Source organism: Bos indicus x Bos taurus, chromosome 1, assembly GCF_003369695.1.
Source record: "Bos indicus x Bos taurus breed Angus x Brahman F1 hybrid chromosome 1, Bos_hybrid_MaternalHap_v2.0, whole genome shotgun sequence".
Taxonomy (NCBI): Eukaryota; Metazoa; Chordata; class Mammalia; order Artiodactyla; family Bovidae; genus Bos; species Bos indicus x Bos taurus.
The window spans coordinates 44332318-44354601 of record NC_040076.1 but is presented as its reverse complement, the minus strand read 5'-3'; the positions used below and the strand labels follow the sequence as shown (position 1 = coordinate 44354601).

Sequence of the window (22284 nt, the reverse complement as noted above, 5' to 3'; positions counted from 1 at the left end):
TATGGGATTCTCCAGGCAAGAATACTGGGATGGGTAGCCATTCCCTTCCTCAGGGGATCTTCCCCACCCAGGGACAGAACCTGGGTCTCCTGCATTGAAGGCAGACTCTTTACCATCTGAACCACCAGGGAAGAGGGGGGTGTGTGTGTGTGTGTGTGTGTCTGTGTGTGTGTCTGTGTGTGTGTGTCTGTGTGTGTGTGTGTCTGTGTGTGTGTGTGTAAAAGAATGCACAATGTGAAGCAGGAAAGTAGGTATCACCCACATTTCCGGAAAGCAAAAAAGCGTTTTCCAAATAACAGATTATAAAGACTATCCTCTGCCCCAGGAAGGGCAGCTGCCACTATGGCTTTGTTGAAGCGAGGGGAAGTGATTCATTCTCCACCACCCAATTCCCTATCCTTCGCCTAGCAATAATGTTTCTCTTGAGGTCGGCCCATAAAAAAGTCTATTTAGCCAATAATCTAACTAAAAAATGACAGAGAAACAAAAAGACACCAATGGACTATAGATGAATTAAAAAAGAGAACTATAAACCAAAATAATTTAATCTTCAAAAGACAGTGTGAGGGATTTGAAACCTATTCACCCATGATCTGTAACACGTTTTCTATAGCAGATCATGACTTATGACTTACAAAGAAACTTTTGGAATACCTCCTTTTAATCTGAGAGCTGTATACAATCATACAGATGGTCAATAATACAAAAAACAATTTAAAAATACTAAAAATCAGACACTCTTTCTTAAATGTTGACATTATTTCATAAGAATTGCCAAAGAGATGTTCTAAAACTATGCCCTTTCAATATATTCCAAATTCAACAAATCGCCAATTATAACAAGTTCATTCTACTAAACAGTGACTCCTCCATCCAAAAATTATTATTTGCAGAATTTATCACTGTTTGAAAACAATTATTAAACTTACCAATGAACTCCAGACAATCTTTGTGAATAGTGTTCTGTTCTGGCAGGTCTAAAATACCATCCCATGATGCCAAACTATCACCTTTTCCTGCAACATTTAGAGCAATCTGGAAGAAAGAGGAAAAAAAGCAGCTGGCTCCTTATGTTATTTCTCACTCTTGAAAAATACGTTATAATAATAATAGAGGCCTGGATTTAGGGATAATAATGTATACTTCAAAAATTACAAGTAAAATGTCTATATCAAATTTTACTATTTTATGTTAAACCAGTGAATAAAATGAATTACACAAAGTATTTACATAATATTTTACACATGTAAGCTTATTTCAAGCAAATATCATTAACGCTATAGAAAGAACCTTTGTGTCCCCTCCCCCAAATTCAGGTATGTTGAACAAATTCCCAATGTTCTGGTATTTACAGGTGGGGCCTGTGATAGGTGATCAAGTCTTGAGGGTAGAGCACTACATGAATGGGATTGGCCTCCTTATACAGAAGACCCTACTTAGCGCCCTTGTCCCCTCAACCATGTGAGAACACATTAAAGAATTACAATTCTTTTCAATTTAATAGTGTTATGGTTATTTTTAAAGTCTTTAGACTTTCATATTAAATATTTTAGTGCCCTGCCAAGGATTTGCTTTAAAATAATACAGTGCGTAGGGTGGGGAGAAAAGGATAGAATACTAATCAAATAAGATCAGCCAAATGTTCAGTTCAGTCACTCAGTCATGTCCAACTCTTTGCAACCCCATGGACTGCAGCACGCCAGCTTTCCATATCCATCACCAACTCCCAGAGCTTGCTCAAACTCATGTCCATCGAGCTGGTGATGCTATCCAACCATCTCATCCTCTGTCGTCCCCTTCTCTTCCTGCCTTCAATCTTTCCCAGCATCAGGGTCTTTTCTAAGGAGTCAATTATTTGCCTCAGGTAGCCAAAGTACTGGAGGTTCAGCAACATGGCCAAATGTTGACAACAGTTACAACTCAGTGATGGGTGCGTGGGGGTTCACTAAACAAGTGTTTTTACATGAGTTTTAAATTTCTGTAACATTTAGAATACTAAGCACAGGTATAATTCCATTTCTGTTACATATATATATGTGCAGAGGGGAAAAGATAAGATGTGACACCGAGATATTACTATGTGTTTTACTTGTAAGTGGTAGATAACAGACGATTTTTTTTTTATGTTATCCTTTGCTTACACGTTTTAACAATGGGAACTACTTAATAGTAACAAAATCTTAATTTAAAATTAAAAAATTATAATACACATGTACTAGAGAACAGCTGAAGCAGAAAATAGAGCAAAGGAAAATCTCCTATAATTCTAACACCCAGAGACCTATTTCCTCTCCCACCTTTTTAATTTGTTTTTTAAATATAGCCGTATCTGCAATTATATATCCTATTTTACTCATTGGTTGCACTTTCCCATTTCACTGAATAATCTTCATAAACATAAATTCTAATGGTTACAAAAGGAAGCACTGCCTTTCAAAACCTAAATTATTAAATATACCAAACACTACAGGCACACGGGCTTTCCCTGGTGGTTCAGACGGTAAAATATCTGCCCGCAATGAAGGAGACCCAGGTTCGATTCCTGGGTCAGGAAGATCCCTTGGAGAAGGAAATGGCAACCCACTCCAGTATTCTTGCCTGGAAAATGCTATGGACAGAGGAGCCTGGCAGACAACAGTCCACAGGGTCTCAAAGTGTCAGACACTAAAACTTTCCACTTGCACAGAAACACACACTTTAGCAAGCTGCTCTATTTGATTAATTTTCTAAATGTGGAATGCGCATAACAGTATAAAGTCCTCTGCAACTAAGACAGCTGAAAATCAAAATTCTAAAATATTGTTCTTAAGTGATTACATTTTACTTGTTTTAGTTTCCAGTTACCTTCCAAACTTTAGCCCTCAGATCAGCAGGCAGTGGCCTCCCTTGAATTATATTTCTCAAAGTTTCAAGATCACAACCTCCTGCTTCCAGAGCTTCTTCAAGATCTTTTTCCCTGAAAAACAAGTCCTCTTTATTAAGATAAATTTTTGGTTTTTTTCCTTCCTCAGTACTTCCTCAATAAATATGGCCTATTAAAGGTTAGCCTGCATGCAATGCAGGAGATGCAGGTTCAATCCCTGGGTCGGGAAGATTCCCTGGAGAAGGAAATGGCATCTCACTGCAGTACTTTTGCCTGGAGAATCTTATGGACAGAGGAGCCTGGGGGCTACCGTCCACAGTGTCACAGAGAGTTGGACACAACTGAGCGACAGTACAGACTAAGAAAAAACGGTTCTCAGCAGCCAAAATGCAATATACTGCATGTTGTTTTCTTGAAAGGAAATCTCAGGTTTCATATAGTCAATCTACTCTTATTTTACACTTAGTTCTAGCAAGCTTATTTATCTGTTTTCTAAGATTAAAGAAATTTAAAAATAGTATACAGGACAAACAGTACTAAGAATTCACAGTAACAGTAATATTCATAGCAGTGATAATGACTAATACTTTCTGTAGGACTAACCTTGTGCCAGGCACTGTTCCAAACATTTCGTGTGTGTGTGTGTGTGTGTGTGTGTGTGTGTGTGTGTTTAATTCTTACAGTAACCCTATGAAGTAGGTTATATTACTGGTCCCAGTTTACAGATGCAAAAACTGAGGTAAAGGGAGGTTGTGTAGCTTATAGTTAAACATCTAGTAATAGCAGAGCCAGGATACAAATTTTAACAGCCTAGTTCTAGAATTTATGCTCTTAACGTTATGCTCAGATTGAGGCAGGAAGGAGAAGCCATAAAATCGGGCCAAGAATTCAAGGTATGGGAATACTAGCACAAAACTATAGAGATACCATGCCCAGAACAGTGCCTGGCTTATAGTGAATAGTCAATAAAGGTTAGAGGAACAAAAAAATAATCTAATGGCATCCCTGTATTTATTATATATCAAAGCAAACTACAACCACATCAAGTACATTATCAAGTAAATAATCAAGCAGTTACATTTAGTCTACTATGTTTAAGGAGAAAAGCACGAAATAAATTTTATTTCATATATATATGGTCAAAATTTGTAAAATTATTTGTAAGTTGAAATAATAACTTAAAAACCTTCACAAGGGTATGGATTATTTTTTAGCTGGGAAATAACTACTTAAAATAGCTAATCCCTCAGAATTCTCAAAAGCTAAGGTTCCAGTCATTATTTATAATTTTAGTACACAATGCACAAGAAATGTATATAAATAAAAATCCCTGAGCCAGGCAATTTCTAAAATTCTTTGGAGCAGGCTAAAAGGCAGAGCATTCCACTAGGATCAGGAAACCAGGATTTTGTCACATGTTTCTGGTTCTTGAAGAAAATAAATTACACCCATTACATATTCTCTCAGTAAGATAATGTAAATCTCCTCTATTCATAGGATTCCAAGAATATTAGTTTAAATATATAACTTTCCTAAAGTGCTGTCCCATTAATGGAAAGGAATTAAATGAAAATGTAATCACTTGGGATCATATCTGACAGAAAAGCTGGGATCAAATCTGAAAGATTTTCTTAACAAAGCTACTACAAATTTGTATGTTTAAGAATGTTCATATGTTAACCACATGTTTGTATGTTAACATTCGTATGTTAACCACACAAGAAACATTTCATTCTTTTGTTATTTGGTCACCAAAGTGTTAGACCAGAAAATGAAAGAAAGAGACTTCATTCAGTCCACAGTTGAGAAATAGTTAAGGCCTATAAGTGATAAAGACCGGGCTTCATCTATTCTGTTTGGCCAAAGTGTACGAGACAGCCTGTCAGAATCTGAAGGACTGTTTGTAACCATTAAACAGACAAAATTTAGTGGGATCTTTGATGAACAAATACAATTAATTTTAAATGATTAAATGTGTAAGTGAACTGAAAATACCATTTAATGAGATGAAATTATTTTTATCAAATTAATGAAGAACTAAATTTTTTTTCATTTTTCAGTGAAAAATCTTTGGTTTCTTTTTAAACTTTGCCAAATTCCTTACTACTGCAGACAACAAAGTCAGTACTTTGGGGCAAAATGTCCAACCCTCAATATACTTGATGATGATAACCTCTCTGTTGATACAGCTGCTATTGGATTCTCTGATGCTGTTCCCAGAGGACCACAAATGTGGTTTCCTGGAGCACAACCATAAGCAAGAAACCAGAATATGCTCCACTGTAAGTAGTCAAAGGCACTTCTCACAACTAAATAATTAAAAGTAATGTTATCTTCTGAACAAGGAGTTCAAAGGCTCAGTTATCAGAACTTCAACATTACAAATGTACTTATAAATGTAGTAAAAAAGCTGAAAACAGTGAAGCTAAATAATTCATGTAAGAGTCAATTTCCTATCAAGAGAGTATTTAGCTCTCAGAATTTTCCTTCCCCCAGAGCAAGTTTCTTTTCATTTTTGAACAAGCAACACCTAACATTCAAATAAAAAATGCATGTCTGGTGGAGTATGACTGAGAGGGTTGTGCTTTTTAAAGTCTTCTTCGGTTATGGTGGCTTCCCACCATCTCTATAAGCTAGAAGTTGACAGAAATGTACTAGACAGTCTGACAGGCCTTAAAAATAGACAAGAACGGGCCATGTTTAATTATCTTAGTAAATATAAAAAATAAGTAATTATCTTCTCTGCTCAGAAGGTCTAAGACAAAACAAATCCAAACATTTGGGGTTGCAAAGAAACAGGAATGTACGTCTTCCTGCCTCTGTGATCTTGAAACTATAGTATTTATTTGCATAATAGTTTAGGGCTTCCCAGATGGAGCTTGTGGTAAAGAACCCACCTGCCAATGCAGGAGACATAGGAAACACGGGTTCAATTCCTGGGTCGGGAAGGTTCCTTGGAGGAGGGTATGGCAACCCACTCCAGTATACTGTCAATGATCTATCAATGATATATTTTTGAAACTTAAATACAATCTAACAAAATTTCTCCAGAGTTGATGTTCTGTAGCAAAATCACCCAATCTAATTTAAGCACTGTAACCCAAGCTGCTTTAGAATTATAGCAAGGCGAACAGTATATGATAAACTTTAAAGGAAGTTAAAATATGTAAAAATATTTGGTTCTATTTTTGAGCATGGAAGAAAATTAATTTTGGTGAAGGGGTGTCCTCCCCATGTCCTCCTTCCTGTGTAAGGAGTTAAAAGTAGAGGGTGAAAGGTGGCTCAGACTTGTCAGAAGAACTTTCATATGGCTTCGTCAGTATTAATTTCATGGCCTAAGACTTCAAGCACATTCTTAACGCCCTGAAGTTCACCCCTTCACACTCCTAACACATTCAGAAAGCTGCAAACTCCTAACACGGGGTTATTCGAACCAGTTCTGCCGTCTCTGTTCCCATACTTTGCTCTAGGAGGACTCATCGGGAAACAGAGACAACTTCATGATGCTATCATGAAGATTCACCACCGTTTGTTTCTTTTGGGCATCAATCTACCTGAAAATCTCCTATCCACCACTTTCTTCAGACTCCCCTACCCAGTCACTTTACTTCAGGTGACATTATTTCTGATTTCAAAGAGAAAATACAGGCCAGCAGGCTTCTCTTCCCTTTGATCTCAGCCACTCTCCAAAATAAAATGAGTAACTGATCTTTATCCCAGATACCATTTCCTTCTTTTCTACATGCATAGATGTCTAGGGATGCTTTCTCTAGTCTAATACTGATAACTTCATGTGAGTCTTATATCCCTGACCCACCCACCCCCCCACCTCCCTATGCTGACTCCTCCGGAGCCACGAGCCACCAGTTATCCTCTCTCTTCTATCTTCCACTTCTCTTTTGCTATTGCTCTTTCCTCTGAGCCAACATGCTCAAGGATTGCTATTAGAAACAACATCAATAACAAGCACAAAAACTCCTCCAAACTTTCCTGTCCTTCCACACTCCTGGTTGTTCCTGTCCCAGCAAAGCTTTTGGAAAGTATTCTTGACAACACATGTGACCACGTCTCCCTCATCTCCCACTCACCTCCTCCTCTTACACACCCAACCATCCCTCTTCCTTCTCTACTGCCCACAACTCCAGGGCCACTCTCCCTATGTTACTTCAAATGATCAAATCTTTACCTTGATTTGACCTTCCCAAAACATCAGACTACTTTTCTTTCTCCAAAAAAATAAAAACGATAACAACTAGCCAATAAGCACCCGAGAGGCACATGTCGTCATTAGCCATTAGGGAAACTCAAATCAAAACCACAATGAGGGATTTCCTTGGTGGTCCAGTGGTTAAGAACTCATCCGCCAATGCAGGAGACACAGGTCAGTCTCTAGTCTGGCAAGATCCCACATGCCCTGAAGCAACCAACCCAGTGCTCTAGAACCCAGAAGTCACAACTACTGAGCCTGTGCACGCTAGTGCTATGGTCTGCAGCAAAAGAAGCTACCACAAGGAGAAGCCCACACACCACAGCTACAGAAAAGCCAGAGCACAGCAATGAAGATCCAGCACAGCCAAAAATTAACCATTAAAAAAAATGTTTTTAACCCACAGTGAAAAACAACAACAACAAAAAACAACCCACAATGACACACCACTGCACGCTCAGAAGGACGGCTAGTATCAAACTGTCCTAATGGAAACTGGAAGCATCATACATCGCTGGTAGGAATGTAAAACGGTACAGCTACTTTTGAAACTGGTTTGACAGATCCTCAAAATGTTAAACCTGCATTTTTAACATGTTGATACAGCCACTATTAGATTCTTTGATGTGGCCCCCAAGGGAACCACAAATGTGGTTTCCAGGAGCACATCTGTAAGCAAGAAACCAGAAAATGCTCCACTGTAGGTAATCAAAGGCACTTCTCACAAACTAAATAGTTAAAAGTATAACCCTCTCATAATTAAAAATACGACCCAGCAGTTCTACTCCTAGGTTTGCAGTATACCAAAGAGAATACAAAACATACACCAAAAACTCATACATAAATCACAAGATACTATATAACACATCTGTTAGAATAGCTAATATCCAAAAAAGGGGAGGAGGGCAAGAATATGAAGAAATTAGAATTCTTGTGCATTGCCAGTGGAAGTGATGCAAAATGGTGCAGTCAACTGTGGAAAAGTTTGGCAGTTCTTTAAGAAGTTAAACAGAATTACCATATAACCTAGCAATTCCACTTCAGGGGGATATACCCAAAAGAACTGAAAGCAAGAACTGAAACAGGAATTTGTACATCCATATTCACAGAAATATTATTCACAACACCAAAAACTGGAAACAACCCAAATAAGCATCAGCGTATGAATGGATGAGTAAAATGTGGTATATATAGACAATGAAATGTTATCAGTCTTAAAAAGGAAGGAAATTCTGACACATGCTACAAGATGCATAAACTCTGAAGACAAATACTAAGGAGGTGAGGGGGAAGAAGTCACAAAAGGGCAAACAGCGTATGATTCCACTCACATAAGGTAACTAAAATAGGGAAATTCAAAGAGACAGAAAGTAGAACAGAGGTTACCAGAGGCCGGAGGTAGGGGCAATGGGGAACTACTGCTTAGTAGGCAGAGTTCTTGTTTGGGATGATGATGGCTGCACAACACTGTAAATGTACGGAATGTCACTTGACTGTACCTGTTAAAATGGTGAATTTTATGTTATGTATGCTTTACCACATTAAAAAGGGCAACGACAAAAAACTTTAAAAAAATATCTGTAACATTAGTTCTATGTATTCTTCATAATAGCCAAAAAGTAGAACCTAAATGTATGCATTATTCATAAAAGCCAAAAAGTAGAAACATCATCATCTTATGAATGTGTGTTCATACACTGGAATACTAAGCAATAAAAAGGAATGAAGTGCTGACAACATGCAACGCGTGCATGGACCTTGAGAATTATGCTCAGTGAAAGAAAACAGACACAAAGGCCACACATTGTAAGATCTCATTTACATGCAATGTCTAAAATAGCAAATGTATACAGACAGAAGGTGGATCATCAGGACCCGAAGTGACAGGGGAATAAGAGGGATACTAATGGGTATGGGGTTTCTTTGGGGGTAATGAAAATACTCTAAACTTAGATCATGGGTGATGATTGCTTAACTCTGGAAATATACTAAAACCACTGAACTGTACACTTGAAATATGTATTTCATGATTCATAAATTACATCTCAATAAAAATGTAATAAAAGAGTAAAAAATAATAATAAAAGAGAAAAGTTTCAGTTCAGTTCAGTCGCTCAGTTGTGTCCGACTCTTTGCGACCCCATGAATCACAGCATGCCAGGCCTCCCTGTCCATCACCAACTCCCGGAGTTCACTCAAACTCACGTCCATCAAGTCTGTGATGCCATCCAGCCATCTCATCTTCTGTTGTCCCCTTCTCCTCCTGCCCCCAATCCCTCCTAGCATCAGGGTCTTTTCCAATGAATCAACTCTTCACATGAGGTGGCCAAAGTATTGGAGCTTCAGCATCAGTCCTTCCAAAGAACACCCAGGACTGATCTTGCAGTCCAAGGGACTCTCAAGAGTCTTCTCCAACACCACAGTTCAAAAGCATCAATTCTTCAGCACTCAGCTTTCTTCACAGTTCAACTCTCACATCCATACATGACCACTGGAAAAACCATAGCCTTGACTAGACAGACCTTTGTTGGCAAAGTAATATCTGCTTTTCAATATGCTATCTAGGTTGGTCATAACTTTCCTTCCAAGGAGTAAGCGTCTTTTAATTTCATGGCTGCAATCACCATCTGCAGTGATTTTGGAGCCCAACAAAATAAAGTCTGACACTGTTTCCACTGTTTCCCCATCTATTTCCCATGAAGTGATGGGACTGGATGCCATGATCTTTGTTTTCTGAATGTTGAGCTTTAAGCCAACTTTTTCACTCTCCTCTTTCACTTTCATCAAGAGGCTTTTGAGTTCCTCTTCACTTTCTGCCATAAAGGTGGTGTCATCTGCATATCTGAGGTTATTGATATTTCTTCTGCAATCATGATTCCATCTTGTGCTTCTTCCAGCCCAGCGTTTCTCAGGATGTACTCTGCATATAAGTTAAATAAGCAGGGTGACAATATATAGCCTTGACGTACTCCTTTTCCTATTTGGAACCAGTCTGTTGTTCCATGTCCAGTTCTAACTGTTGCTTCCTGAACTGCATATAGGTTTCTCAAGAGGCAGGTCAGGTGGTCTGGTATTCCCATCTCTTTCAGAATTTTCCACAATTTATTGTGATCCACACAGTCAAAGGCTTTGGCATAGTCAATAAAGCAGAAATAGATGTTTTTCTGGAACTCTCTTGCTTTTTCCATGATCCAGAAGTTGGCAATTTGATCTCCGGTTCCTCTGCCTCAATAAAAATGTAATAAAAGAGTAACAGAAAAAGTTTAGAGACTCTTTAATTTAGGGCTTTAAGAGGAAGCTTGTATGTCAACCTTCATTTACCATTTCAGTGATGTGAGCACATCACTATGAAGGGTCCAAACCATATACCCTAGGGTTGCTGAGGGAAAGAGTTTGCCTTGCCTCTTTAATTTCTCAAATTGATACTACTTGTTAAATAACTATCAGAAAGGAACAGACTCCTAAACAGTTGCCATGGCAGCTCAGTAGCAAAAGCATCAAGAATCATGAATATAGTGGCTTAGAGACAGTGTGTTACAGAGAAAATTGTATAAAATTTAAAGTCAGAAAACGTGACATCAGATTCCACACACCTTTAACAGCTGTGTGACCTAAGATACAAACTCAGTTTCTTCACCTATAAAACGGCGTAGAATCAGATACCATCTAATCAAAAGACGTGGAGAGTATTTATACAGCACATGAATTATCTTCTTTTCTACTAGAATATCACTCCCACTCTCTGCTTTCTATTTCATCTTAATAACTACACCTTACCTGACTTTGTCTTTCCCAACTTTCTTGCTCAGTCTTGTACAAGACTCCAAAGGCAGTGCAGACTCACTGTTCCCCAAAAAGAAGAGCGTCGGACAGTGAGCTGCTGCTCACATGAGCCACTGCGGGGCGCTTGTGTCAGCACTCATGAGGCGCAAGTGAGGCAACAGTGAAATGTGGGAAACACTAAAATTAGAGGTAAGAGCAAACCTGAGTGTAGGGACATAAGTCACTCTTCATTTAGTCAAGATTAAATCTTCAGAGACAAAATAAGCATTCAAGAAGCGTGGGTTTTTTTATATAGAAAGCATACGTATGAAGTAGCTCTAGAATTAAGCAGTCATTCCCAGCAGCCTATCAGGCCTCTATGATTTCCTATGGCCTATTTAACTTCAGAATAGACTGTCCCCCGAGCATACTAAGATAAGTTGCTGAAACACTTAAGAGTATTTTCTAGGTTGGAAACCAATTGTCTTAATTCTCAGTCTATCAAGTAAATAATGTCAACTTTACTAGCTTTCAAAATTCTTTAAAATCACACCCTTTTCTATTATTATTTTAAAAATCAAAGAGTAGAGTAGTTAAAAAAAAAAAACCACTTAGGACCTAGAACGTATATAGTCACCTAAGCTTAGCAGCAGCAGCAGCAAGCTTAAATGCAGAGTACAGAGAAACTAGAGAAAACCCAAATGACAAATTAAAAAAAAAAAAAATTAGTTTTGTGTCCAAAGTGGTCAAGATCTAAGATACATTATTATTTGATTAAAATAAAAAGACAAAAACTGCATTACTGGGGAAATCAATAAAAGCCAACACTTGCTTGTAAACACCAAGCATGTTATTTCTACTGCATAGGCTACCGTTCAAACCTGACTGCCAGCAGTGCTATGGCCGTCCCTTGGTGTGCTTAGAACATAAGCCACTATGAGCACAGGTTAAGCAATGTGCGGCCAGCTTCTCCATGCATACATGGCACAAGCTTCTGATCAGTTATTCAAAACTAAAAAAATAGCCAGCTAACTACTTGTGAGCACCAGCAAATTGTGTAACAGTGGCAAGTTGCACATACTGAGTTGTGGCTGCAAGATTTCACTTGTGCTGTCATACTTCCGGTTGTTTCCTAATGCCCAGGTCATGAGACATCAGCACCGAAGATCTGTCTGAACTTATTTTGCGTGACATTTGTTAGAAGTGAAGATAAGAGAACGTTGTTACAGATTCAATTGTACAGTAGATATGGATGGAATTGACCATAATATGTAATATGCAACATGTTTTTAAATACCAATCTCAAACTACCAAAGCATTCCAAGAACAAATAGTATGACGACACATTTGGAAATGACCATGACACCTTACAGTCCATGACAGCAAAATTTGTTAATTGTGAAATCTTGAATTTATCTGGATTCTTGTCAGAGTCAGCCACACTTATTACAGCATTTTAACAAAATGTATATTTGTTAAAATAGACATATGGGAAAAACAACACTCCACCAGCTTGAAAGAAGAAACAGTGAAACTATTATCAGGATCAGATCTACCAAAGCAGTTTCAGGAGATTCCCCTATCAAATACTGTAATCATCTGCAGAATTTAACTAGGAGCTTTGCCAAGTAGACAAAGTGCTAAATCTAGTCCTCCTTGTCTAAGAGGACAAGCATACACGATAGCTGCAATATTTCAGCACTGTGTTGCTCTGTAAACTACTAAAATTAGCTACATTACAAATGGAGCAGATGCTTTAAATTTTTATAAACTTATTTTTGACCCATAATCCATGTAGATCAAATTGCACCAATGGTATACCAATGGTGCCCCTTCCTCTGCTAACAATGAACTCAGGAATTTTTGTGCAAGCATTGAAAGAAAAAAGTGCTCACAACTTTACCGTACGTGTAACGCTGCAATGCATTCACTGTAAGACTTGGTGCACAAAAGGGAGAACTCTCTCTCCACTAATGAAAAGTTAACCTTAGAGAGTGCTCTAAACCTTTTCCTCTTCTATGCTTCCTCAAAGCAAAAAGTCCCCAACAGTCTGTTCTTTTCTATACACATAAGGTGATTTTCTAGCACATTTAGTGCACAAAGAAATGCATCACAGTCTTTCCCCAACCCAACAACCAAAGCACTAGTCCATCTGGAAACTGAAAATAGTGAACCTCTTTTACCTCAGAGAAAGAAGGCGATGAAAACAGCACAAGTCAACACAAAACAGCACTTTACCTGTTTCTAATACAAATTTCCACTTTACTCAAACTGGAATGAGAGAAAGACAACAGTATCCCATTGTTCACTGCAGCACTATTTACAATACTTAGAACAGAGAAGCAACCTAGATGTCCATCAACAGATGAATGGATAAAGAAGTTGTGGTACATATACACAATAGAATATTACTCAGCCATAAACACGAACACATTTGAGTCAGTTCTAATGAGGTGGATGAACCTAAAGCCTATTATACAGAGTGAAGTAAGTCAGAAAGAGAAAGATAAATATCGTATACTAATGCATATATACAGAACCTAGAAAAATGGTACTGAAGAATGTATCTGCAGGGCAACAATGGACAAACACACATACAAAATAGACTTATGGACATGGGGAGACAGGAGGAGAGGGTGAGATGTATGGAAGGAGTAACATGGAAACTTACATTACCATATGTAAAATAGACAGCCAATGGGAAATTGCTGTATGTCTCAGGAAACCCAAACAGGGGTTCCACATCCACCTAGAGGGGTGGGGTGGGGAGGGAGATGGGAGGCAGTTCAAAAGGGAGGGGATATATAATACCAATGGATGATTCATGTTGAGGTCTGACAGAAAACAACAAAATTCTGTAAAGCAATTCTCCTTCAATTAAAAAACAAACAAACAGAAAAAAAAAACTGGAATGAGAATAGAAAGATCACCAATATTCCTTTTCATGAAACCACTATTTTGGAAGATAAAGAAACAGTTATTGCAAATGAGGTGACAATATTTTGCAACATTTAGGCAGTTCTTCCCAAAGATATTTTACCAATGGAGATCAGAGATGGACAAAGAAACACATAATGGACTTATTTTTTTAACCTGAATTCCATCTATCAGTGATAACTTATTCAACAAAAAAGGAACTCAATTTATTTTCATGTCAGTGGTTAGATCTAAATGGAATCTACAAAATAAGTTCAAGAATGTTTGGTATTCAACTGCTCATAAGATGAATACATCCTCTGTGTCACTTTTATATCTCAAAACAGAGACTAGAAACTATTTAAAGGGGACAGTGACCACAAGAAAGCTATTTTAAAAGCAAGTTTCTTATTTCCCTAACATCACTGAATATAAACAATGAAAAAATTACTGAGGTGATAGTAATTAAAACTGTATAATTATTTATATGTTCTTATTAAATATCACTATACGTTCTCACAGACTAAATAAGTAAATCAAAATAAATTATGACTTTATTTCCAAATGATATAGATACATATATATTACTTATGTATTCACATATAATTAATATATAATTACATAAATACATGTAGTTAAATATATAAAATATTAGATATATAATCTAGATGATATTTGTAACCACAGTATCTCAACATAAAAAAACTGATCTATTTAAGTGATTTTTGCCAAGAGGCATGAGAACAGATTATGAAAACCAAAGAGATATGAAATGATAGTACATAACGCTCTGTATCCCATCCCACCACAACAGTCATGAATTACCCCTTCTTGTGGATTCAAGAAAGGCAATGTGGCCTGTGCACAAAGCCTGTGCATAGCCTCAGAGCCTTATAGGTTCCACAGATAATGCACACATGTGGTCAACAAAGCACATCTTTAAATACCGTATGTTCAGAACACATGGTGATTTAATGTAAGATTAGCATATTTTTAACTGGGTTCTCTCTATCTGTTAAAGTATCTGCAAACTATACACAGTGTATGCAATCAACTTTAGAAAGAAAGGGCTTAGAGAGCCATGAGTTTAAGTCCCAGATTTTCCACTCACTGGGTATATTGTCTAAACTCCCTATGCCTATCTTCTCAGCCCTAACAAGAAAAGGACAATAACTCATAATTTCCCTTTCTCATAGAATTTGTTCTAAGAGCCAAAATGAGACAGTATATATAAGCATGTTATCCTTTGTATAACAAAGGATAAAGTTCTATACAAACATATAGTATTTTCTTACATGTTTTCTTCTTACTAAAATCATTAAACACCACAACAACTAGTTTTACGTAACAACTGCTTGAAAGTAAGGAAAGGACACATTACAGCATTCAGTTTGGAATGAAAAATCCAATAAAATGCTATGTCAGCTTAAAGACAAGAACAAACTCCTTTAATCTTCAAGAAGAAGGAAGATGTAAAACACATTATTTAATTAGTCATCCTTTTCTCAACTCAGGTGAAAAAGGTGAGACAGACCCTTAAAAATAAATGTACATTAAATTTCAGGAAATAGGTTTTCTTTTAACTGGTTCCTACTGCTCTTGCATTCCCAACAAACAACAATTTGCTCTTATGAACTTAATATATGAGGCTGATTTGCTTTCTGTATGTAATTCTCAATATCTAAATAAGTCACTTCAAGCACTGCTTCTTTAAATGATGAAAAAATTGAAATGCCAAAGCAAATCAGAACAATGCACAGTTTTGGTTTTAAATGTTTCAATTTTTTTTAAACACTACATAGCAGCTTGAATATAACCAGTATTTAGTTAATGTTAGCTGAATGAATTAAGAATGCTTTGCTAACCTCTATTTTGCTTTTTAATAGATGGTGTGGGAGGACTGGACTGCCTTTGATTTATACCAAGTAGAATCCACATTTCACCATAAGCAGCAGAAATGACTTGTAGGCATACTTTATCAATTCTGCTCAGAAGACACCTACCCGTGAGTTGGCTGTGTACCGGAGTACACTCAGTAGTGCAGAATTACCTGAACCGCCTCCCTATACTTACAGGGATGCACCTGTACTCCTAGCAGTGAGTACAAGTACATGGAAAGAAATTCACTGAGTACATTTCTTTAGCATGCAAAAACCAATTACTAACTCTTACCTGTGAGTATTAAAACATCCACAGGAACAAGGAACAAGTGAATTCTTATTTAGGAATTACCTCCAAAAACAGTAAAACCCAAATTATAATAACATTCATATAAATAGCATAAACAAAGTAAGTCTTCTTAATTTCTAACTTCTGTCTGCCCTCACAAAATCAAACAGTTGTCAACATAAAAACTCCTAATTCACACCAATATGGTTCACTTTCTCTTCATTTTATGTAAGATAATATCTAGTCTTCCCAGAACTACAAGCTATCAATATTCTAAGCAACAGGTTTCATTCTCTTTCATAGTAAATGTATTTCTTTATTGATTATATCATTCTGAAATTGCTACTACCTAATAATCCCTGAGTGATAATTTAAATCTCTATTTCCATGCTTATGAAATGGAAAGCACAGAATACTATTTACAAAGTGCACAAAATTTCGAAAAAGACCTCATTATTCTCAAAACAATTCCTATTCACATCTCAAATTAACAATAGAAGCCTCTTTATGAAACTGATATTTCTACAATTTTAACAAAAGCTTAGCAACAAATTTAAGAAAAGCTCTACAAAAAATATTAACTTAGCAAACTCAAAATACCAACAGTTGTTGCACAATGTCTTTACCAAAACAAAAATTTTTAATCAAGACTTTAGATTTTAAGGAGTTATTTCAGAAAGAAAGTCTCAGAAAATGAAAGCCACAATCGCAAACCTGGTTTCTTCAATACCCAGAAGAATGACCAATCATTGAACTACAATAATTTAACACTTGTTATTTTCAGATCTGTAGCTTATATTATTTAATTAAATTTATTTCAAACTGTAAACAATTTTACAAGGACTTCTCCATGCTCTCTGAGTTTACATGGCTGCAATTTCAGAAAGTTTGGGAGCTGAGGCAGTTTCTGATAACCCTAGATTTCCATAAAAATATAAGTATTACACCAGCAAATAATCACGCAGCTTACAAAAACACTGGAGTCAGAAAATTTATATGAAATGACATCTTGGTATATTACTGCACATGATTTTACAAAAATCTGTATCTTTATTCAGACAATAAACATTTGAGCCACCTGCCATCAGCACTGCCCTTGGGAAGTTCACTATCTAAAGAACAACAACAGGACTTCCATGGTTTTGTCGTGGATAAGAATCCATCTGCCAATGCAGAGGACATGGGTTCGGTCCCTTGTTCAAGAAGATTTCACAGGACACAGAGCAACTAAGCCCCAAAACCCCCAAGCACCTAGAGCCGGTACTCTGCAACAAGAGAAGTCACCGCGATGAGACGCCCAAGCACCACAACGAAGAGTAGTGCCCGCTTGCCACAACTAGACAAAGTTCTCCCAAAGCAATGATAAAGAAATAAATAAAATACCGAACAGTGGTAAAACATGCAATCAGATTAAAACTAAAGTATAATTATGTAATATATACAGTATAATGTGTTAGATGATACAATATAAATAGTAAAGAGAAAAATTCTCCTGACCAACTCATTGGAGATATACATCACCTAGAACTATGAACAAGAAATGCCATCGCCCAGTAGTGGTCGGTCAGAAATATGGAATTCCAGGTCCCAAGCAAACTTACTGAACCAGAATCTGAAATTTAACAAGCTCTCCAGGTAATCCCAATGCACATTTAAATTCTGAAAAGCACCGATCCAGAGCATAACTAAAAACAGTAAATAAGTAAAAGTGACATCTTGTACTTTTAAGTTCTTCAGGCCCCATCCTGAGCCTCTTTACAAATGAACAGATAATTTAACAAGTTCAGCTACCGAGTTTCACAGATCAGGATCAAAGAGTGAGATACCACTGACAACAAAGAAAGCACACAGGAAAAACTAATGAAAAGCAAACTCAAAAAGGGATGGCTATAGAGGGGCATTTAAGCAGCAACAGTCTACGCTTTCTGCCTAGATAGGCCTTAAAGGTCTCAATGTATTACAGAAGTATAACAGTAAATGATGTCTTTAAACCTGCCTCCTCTAACTAGACCACAAATTCCTTAAGGACGGGGACCTAGTTTTATTCTTATACACTCACATTTGTAAACTGAATGACCCTAAATCTTTAAGATGAGTTCAGTTACACAACAAGATGTTTAACACATTTCAGAAATTTTTCTATCTAAAAAGATTACAATAAATATGTCACAATATTTCTTTTTTTAAAGAATAAAGCTGCTCCAGTGTATACAAGAAGCACTCTAAGGACAGAGGCTTTACTGAACTTGTGGCTCCAGATGCGAATGTCTTTTCTGACTCTATTCAAATTCACTTCTAGGGGACCAGTGAGTGGAATGAGTACAGAAAAAGGATAAAGATTAGAAGACAATGGAGGTTTTTTTGTTTTACCTAGTTAGATAATAGGTAACTAAGGAGACAGGTACATGCATACATCTCTAAATATATGTATAAGTTCACATTATTTTTTTTTAATTTTATTTTATTTTTAAAATTTACATAATTGTATTAGTTTTGCCAAATATCAAAATGAATCCGCTCTGGAGGGTACATATCATATTTAAGTAGGTGTGTGAACAGAAGAGGCTTGGAGAGACTTTTCATTGATTACTTAAAATTTTATTATTATAGGGTTTACAAATGATGTGTATTAGTGTTTTCTTTCTTTTTTTTTTTTTTAAGGAGGAGAAATTAGTGAATAAAAAGCTAATTCACTTCAGTCAGCTTTCTGTCTCTGTACAAACATACCCAAGCACACACTCACATATTCACACACTACTTCGTAGTAAAATGAACATCTTGAATTTAGACTATAGAAGCCATAGATTTGGAGAAGGAAATGGCAACCCACTCCAGTGTTCTTGCCTGGATGGGGGAGCCTGGTGGGCTGCCTTCTATGGGATTGAACAGAGTCGGACATGAATGAAGCGACTTAGCAGCAGCAGCAGCAGCAGCAGCCATAGATTATTATAAACAGCTATTCCTTTAACTTTTCAAAAATCAAAATCTGTAATTTTAATCTGAAATGTATTTTTCTTAAAGAAAAACTATTAAAATAAGCAATAAAATATATACAAATAATAAAAAAAAAAAAGGAGAGAATGGAGGGAGAATAAAAATCAAGAGAACACTCAGGGTTCTTCCACTCATGAAAATAAAAAGAGCAAAAACGGGAAGCCTCACCAAAGAAACAGCAACGCTACAAGAAAACAAATGCCACCACCAGCAACCATTCACTCCACGGTCCTTGCCCCTCTGAACCAGACACAAGTTCACAATCTGCCCAACCTAAGAACTCCCCAAAGACACCTTTTCTCTAGAAATACTTTCCCTCCTGGCCTTCAATCAGTTGATGACAGCCAGTTTACACTACAACAAATTCACTCTTCCAAAACAGCAAACTTTATGACATCCTAGTCATTACTCTCCAAACAAATCATCAATTTTCTTGTCTATGTCCTTGCTCATGCTATTACTTCATTCAGAGACCTTTCTGCTCTGTTAATTTGACCCTGCACCTTAGCTGCCAGCCACGAGTGGCTATTTAACATTTGAAACACGGCTAGACCGGACTGAGATGAGCAGTAAAGTGTAAAATACACATCGAGTTTTGAAGACCTGGTACAAAAAAGATGTGAAAGTATTGTTTGTTTGTTTTTTAACAATGATTACATGTTGAAAGGTTTTGGATATATTCAATTAAAGAAGATACATAATTAAAATTATTTTCACCTGTTTCTTTTTAGTTTTTAACATGGCTACTAGAAAATTTTAAATTACTATGTGGTTCACATTGCATTTCTATTGGACAGCACTGGTCTAAATCCTACTCATTCTTCAAGGCCTAATTCAAACACCCCCGCCCCCATACAGCTTTCCCCAATGACTCCAAATGGACGTGGTTTCTGTCTCCCAGAACTTTGACAACACTTTTATTAATACGTCCAAAGAACTAGGGCAATTTTATCTTCTTACCGAGTGTACCTCTACAGCTCCCCAACTCCAAGGTAAGTCAATTGAGAAAAGAAAGTACATCTAGGTAAGTTTTTATCTTACACCTTCATCAATAGTACATATATTGATGCTAAGGTGATGCCTGATGTCTGCTAAGTGAGAGCTGAATTTCTCAATTACTATTACTATATTATCTATCCCTTTCAACGATTTCCAGTTCTTTCAGAAGGATTAAACTCCATGTCTACAAATGTCCTGGATTATTATTATTAGACAAATAGAGTGCTAGTGAGCTATACATATATGATGAACAGGCAAATTCAAAACTATCTAATACCTGTGGTCAATGCACTTAGATCAATTGTAAAAATTCGACAAGCCTCTAAAGGTTCCATTTTTTAAATGATGTTATCTCTAAAAGTGTACTGTGAAGATCAACTATTTCAAAAATAGGAGATTTTCCCAGAGAGTAACAACACTAGGTGACTAAAGCCTACCAAAAATTGTCAGAAGTCCTCCCCACAACCCTGACTGTAAATCAGGTAAGCGCGCAAAGCCTTGAGGACAGCAACAGCGGTGTCCTACGTCGCATCCAACGCTCTGAAATAGAGTTGTGAGCAAAATAGCAGGAAGGAAAAAGATGTGTGAAAAGAGACGAAAGGTGGAAACTGTTGGAACGCTAAATGAGAAATGAAAACTAGGACAAAAAATGTCTCAGTTATGTGGGAGGGAGTCATCCCTAGGTGTACCGCTCAACCTCTGAACCAAGCAAAGGCTACGGCAGTCATTTCAAGTGGTCTTTTCTTCAAAGAGTATTCCAGTGCCTGAGATCTGCATCCGCGAAACTTCCTTCCTAACCAACAGCCTACTCTGACTCCCCGGGCCAGGGACTCCGGCCAAACCCAGCCCCGAAGCCACCCTTCTCCAGCACATTTTGGAAGCCGGCGGATGAAGCTGGAAGGGTCAACTGAGGCCCAGCACCTGGACGAGACCCCTCTCCCTCCGAGTCTGGCTTTAGCCCCTAGGGCAGGACCGTGCTGGCAGAGGGGAACCCGGCAGGCAGAGGGGGCGGGGCAGGGCTCCGGGCTTCGAGCACCGGTCTTCCCGTTCCATGCCGGCGCCTGCCGGGGACGCGGGGACGGGCAGGGTGGTGACAACGCAGAAAAGAAGGGCAGTGCGAAGCAGCCCGGGGCTTCTACTCACCAGCCTTCGTCGCCCGACGTCGGCAGTGGCAGGACCTCTTCTCCTTCCGCCATTGCTGTTGACGTCCACGTCACTTTGCCGAAAAGTGGACCCGGCGCCGAGACCAATTTATACCCAACGTCGTAAAAGGTCCTCGGAAGTCTGGGACCAAGCTTCTGGAGGGGGAAAGGAAGAGAGAGGGAGGAGGCGAAGGACGGGAAGAACGCGACGTCACGACGTCCCGAGGGCGAAAGGCAACTTGGAGGAGGAGACTTGGAGAGCCGCTGCCCTTCCAAAGACTACACGTCCCAGGATGCCGCGGGCCCTGGGCCGGACGCAGTGGGTGGGGTTTGGCAAGAGTGTGGGTCCCAGAAAGAGGCCCTTGTAAGCGTCCCTTTTTGGCGTCCAGTTAGCGTCTTCTTTGCGTCTTAGCGTCCTGCTTAGAGTCATATTTGACAGTTTTAAGTAGTGGAGGGAGGAGCGAAGGGGAAATGCCATAGGGAAGATGGAGCGGTCAAAAGTACAAGTGGAGGCCATATACTTTATGTCTGAATGCTTTAAAAGTTGTTTTTCAAAAAGCTAAACAGTAAAGGAGAAGGAAATGGAAGCCCACTCCAGTGTTCTTGCCTGGAGAATCCCAGGGACGGGGGAGCCTGGTGGGCTGCCGTCTATGGGGTTGCACAGAGTCGGACACGACTGAAGCGACTTAGCAGTAGCAGCGAAGAAGGTGTGTTCTAGGCTCCCACCTTTATAAACATCTTTCATATATAAACATGGAAGTGAAAGTGAAAAGTGGCTCAGTCCTATTCGACTCTTTACGACCCCATGGACTGTAGCCCTCCAGGATCCTCTATCCATGGAATACTCCAGGCAAGAATACTAGAGTAGGTTGCCATTCCTTTCCCTAGGGGATCTTCTCTACATGGGGATCGAACCCTGGTCTCCTGCATTGCAGGAGGATTCTTTACCGCCTGAGCCACCAAGGCTAGAATTATAAATTTGGACTTGACATTGCATGTTTATAAACATATTTCATATGTAAACACAGAAAGTCAAGTCCAAATTTAGAATCTAGAACTCTGGAGTTCCAAGCAGAGAGAGCTGCTACGTTTTATCTCTTCCCACCCTACTTCCCCTTCACTCCACATTGGTGGCCACCTCTGCCTGCACGTCCAAGCTCGGTTCCCACCATCACCACAAAAGCAGGGACTTTTTGTTCTACTTTGACCATCCATGGGCCTAGGGGTGGGCA

At 38.2% G+C, this 22284-nt stretch overlaps 1 protein-coding gene across 2 annotated transcripts in view; it reads right to left on the bottom strand.

The window, feature by feature from the left end:
- The window catches only part of TBC1D23 (TBC1 domain family member 23), a 56995-nt gene extending 35666 nt beyond the window's left edge, over positions 1-21329 (bottom strand). The window contains exons 1-3 of one of the 2 annotated variants that reach the window (XM_027558301.1): positions 21054-21329; positions 2845-2956; positions 930-1035 (exon numbers count right to left, since the gene is read on the bottom strand). In XM_027558301.1, the coding sequence (XP_027414102.1) occupies positions 930-1035; positions 2845-2956; positions 21054-21106 (271 nt within the window). In that variant the 5' untranslated portion in view covers positions 21107-21329. The remainder of the gene's footprint in view (positions 1-929; positions 1036-2844; positions 2957-21053) is intronic. The other variant, XM_027558228.1, reaches the window with a different exon arrangement.
- Positions 21330-22284: the final 955 nt, after the last annotated feature.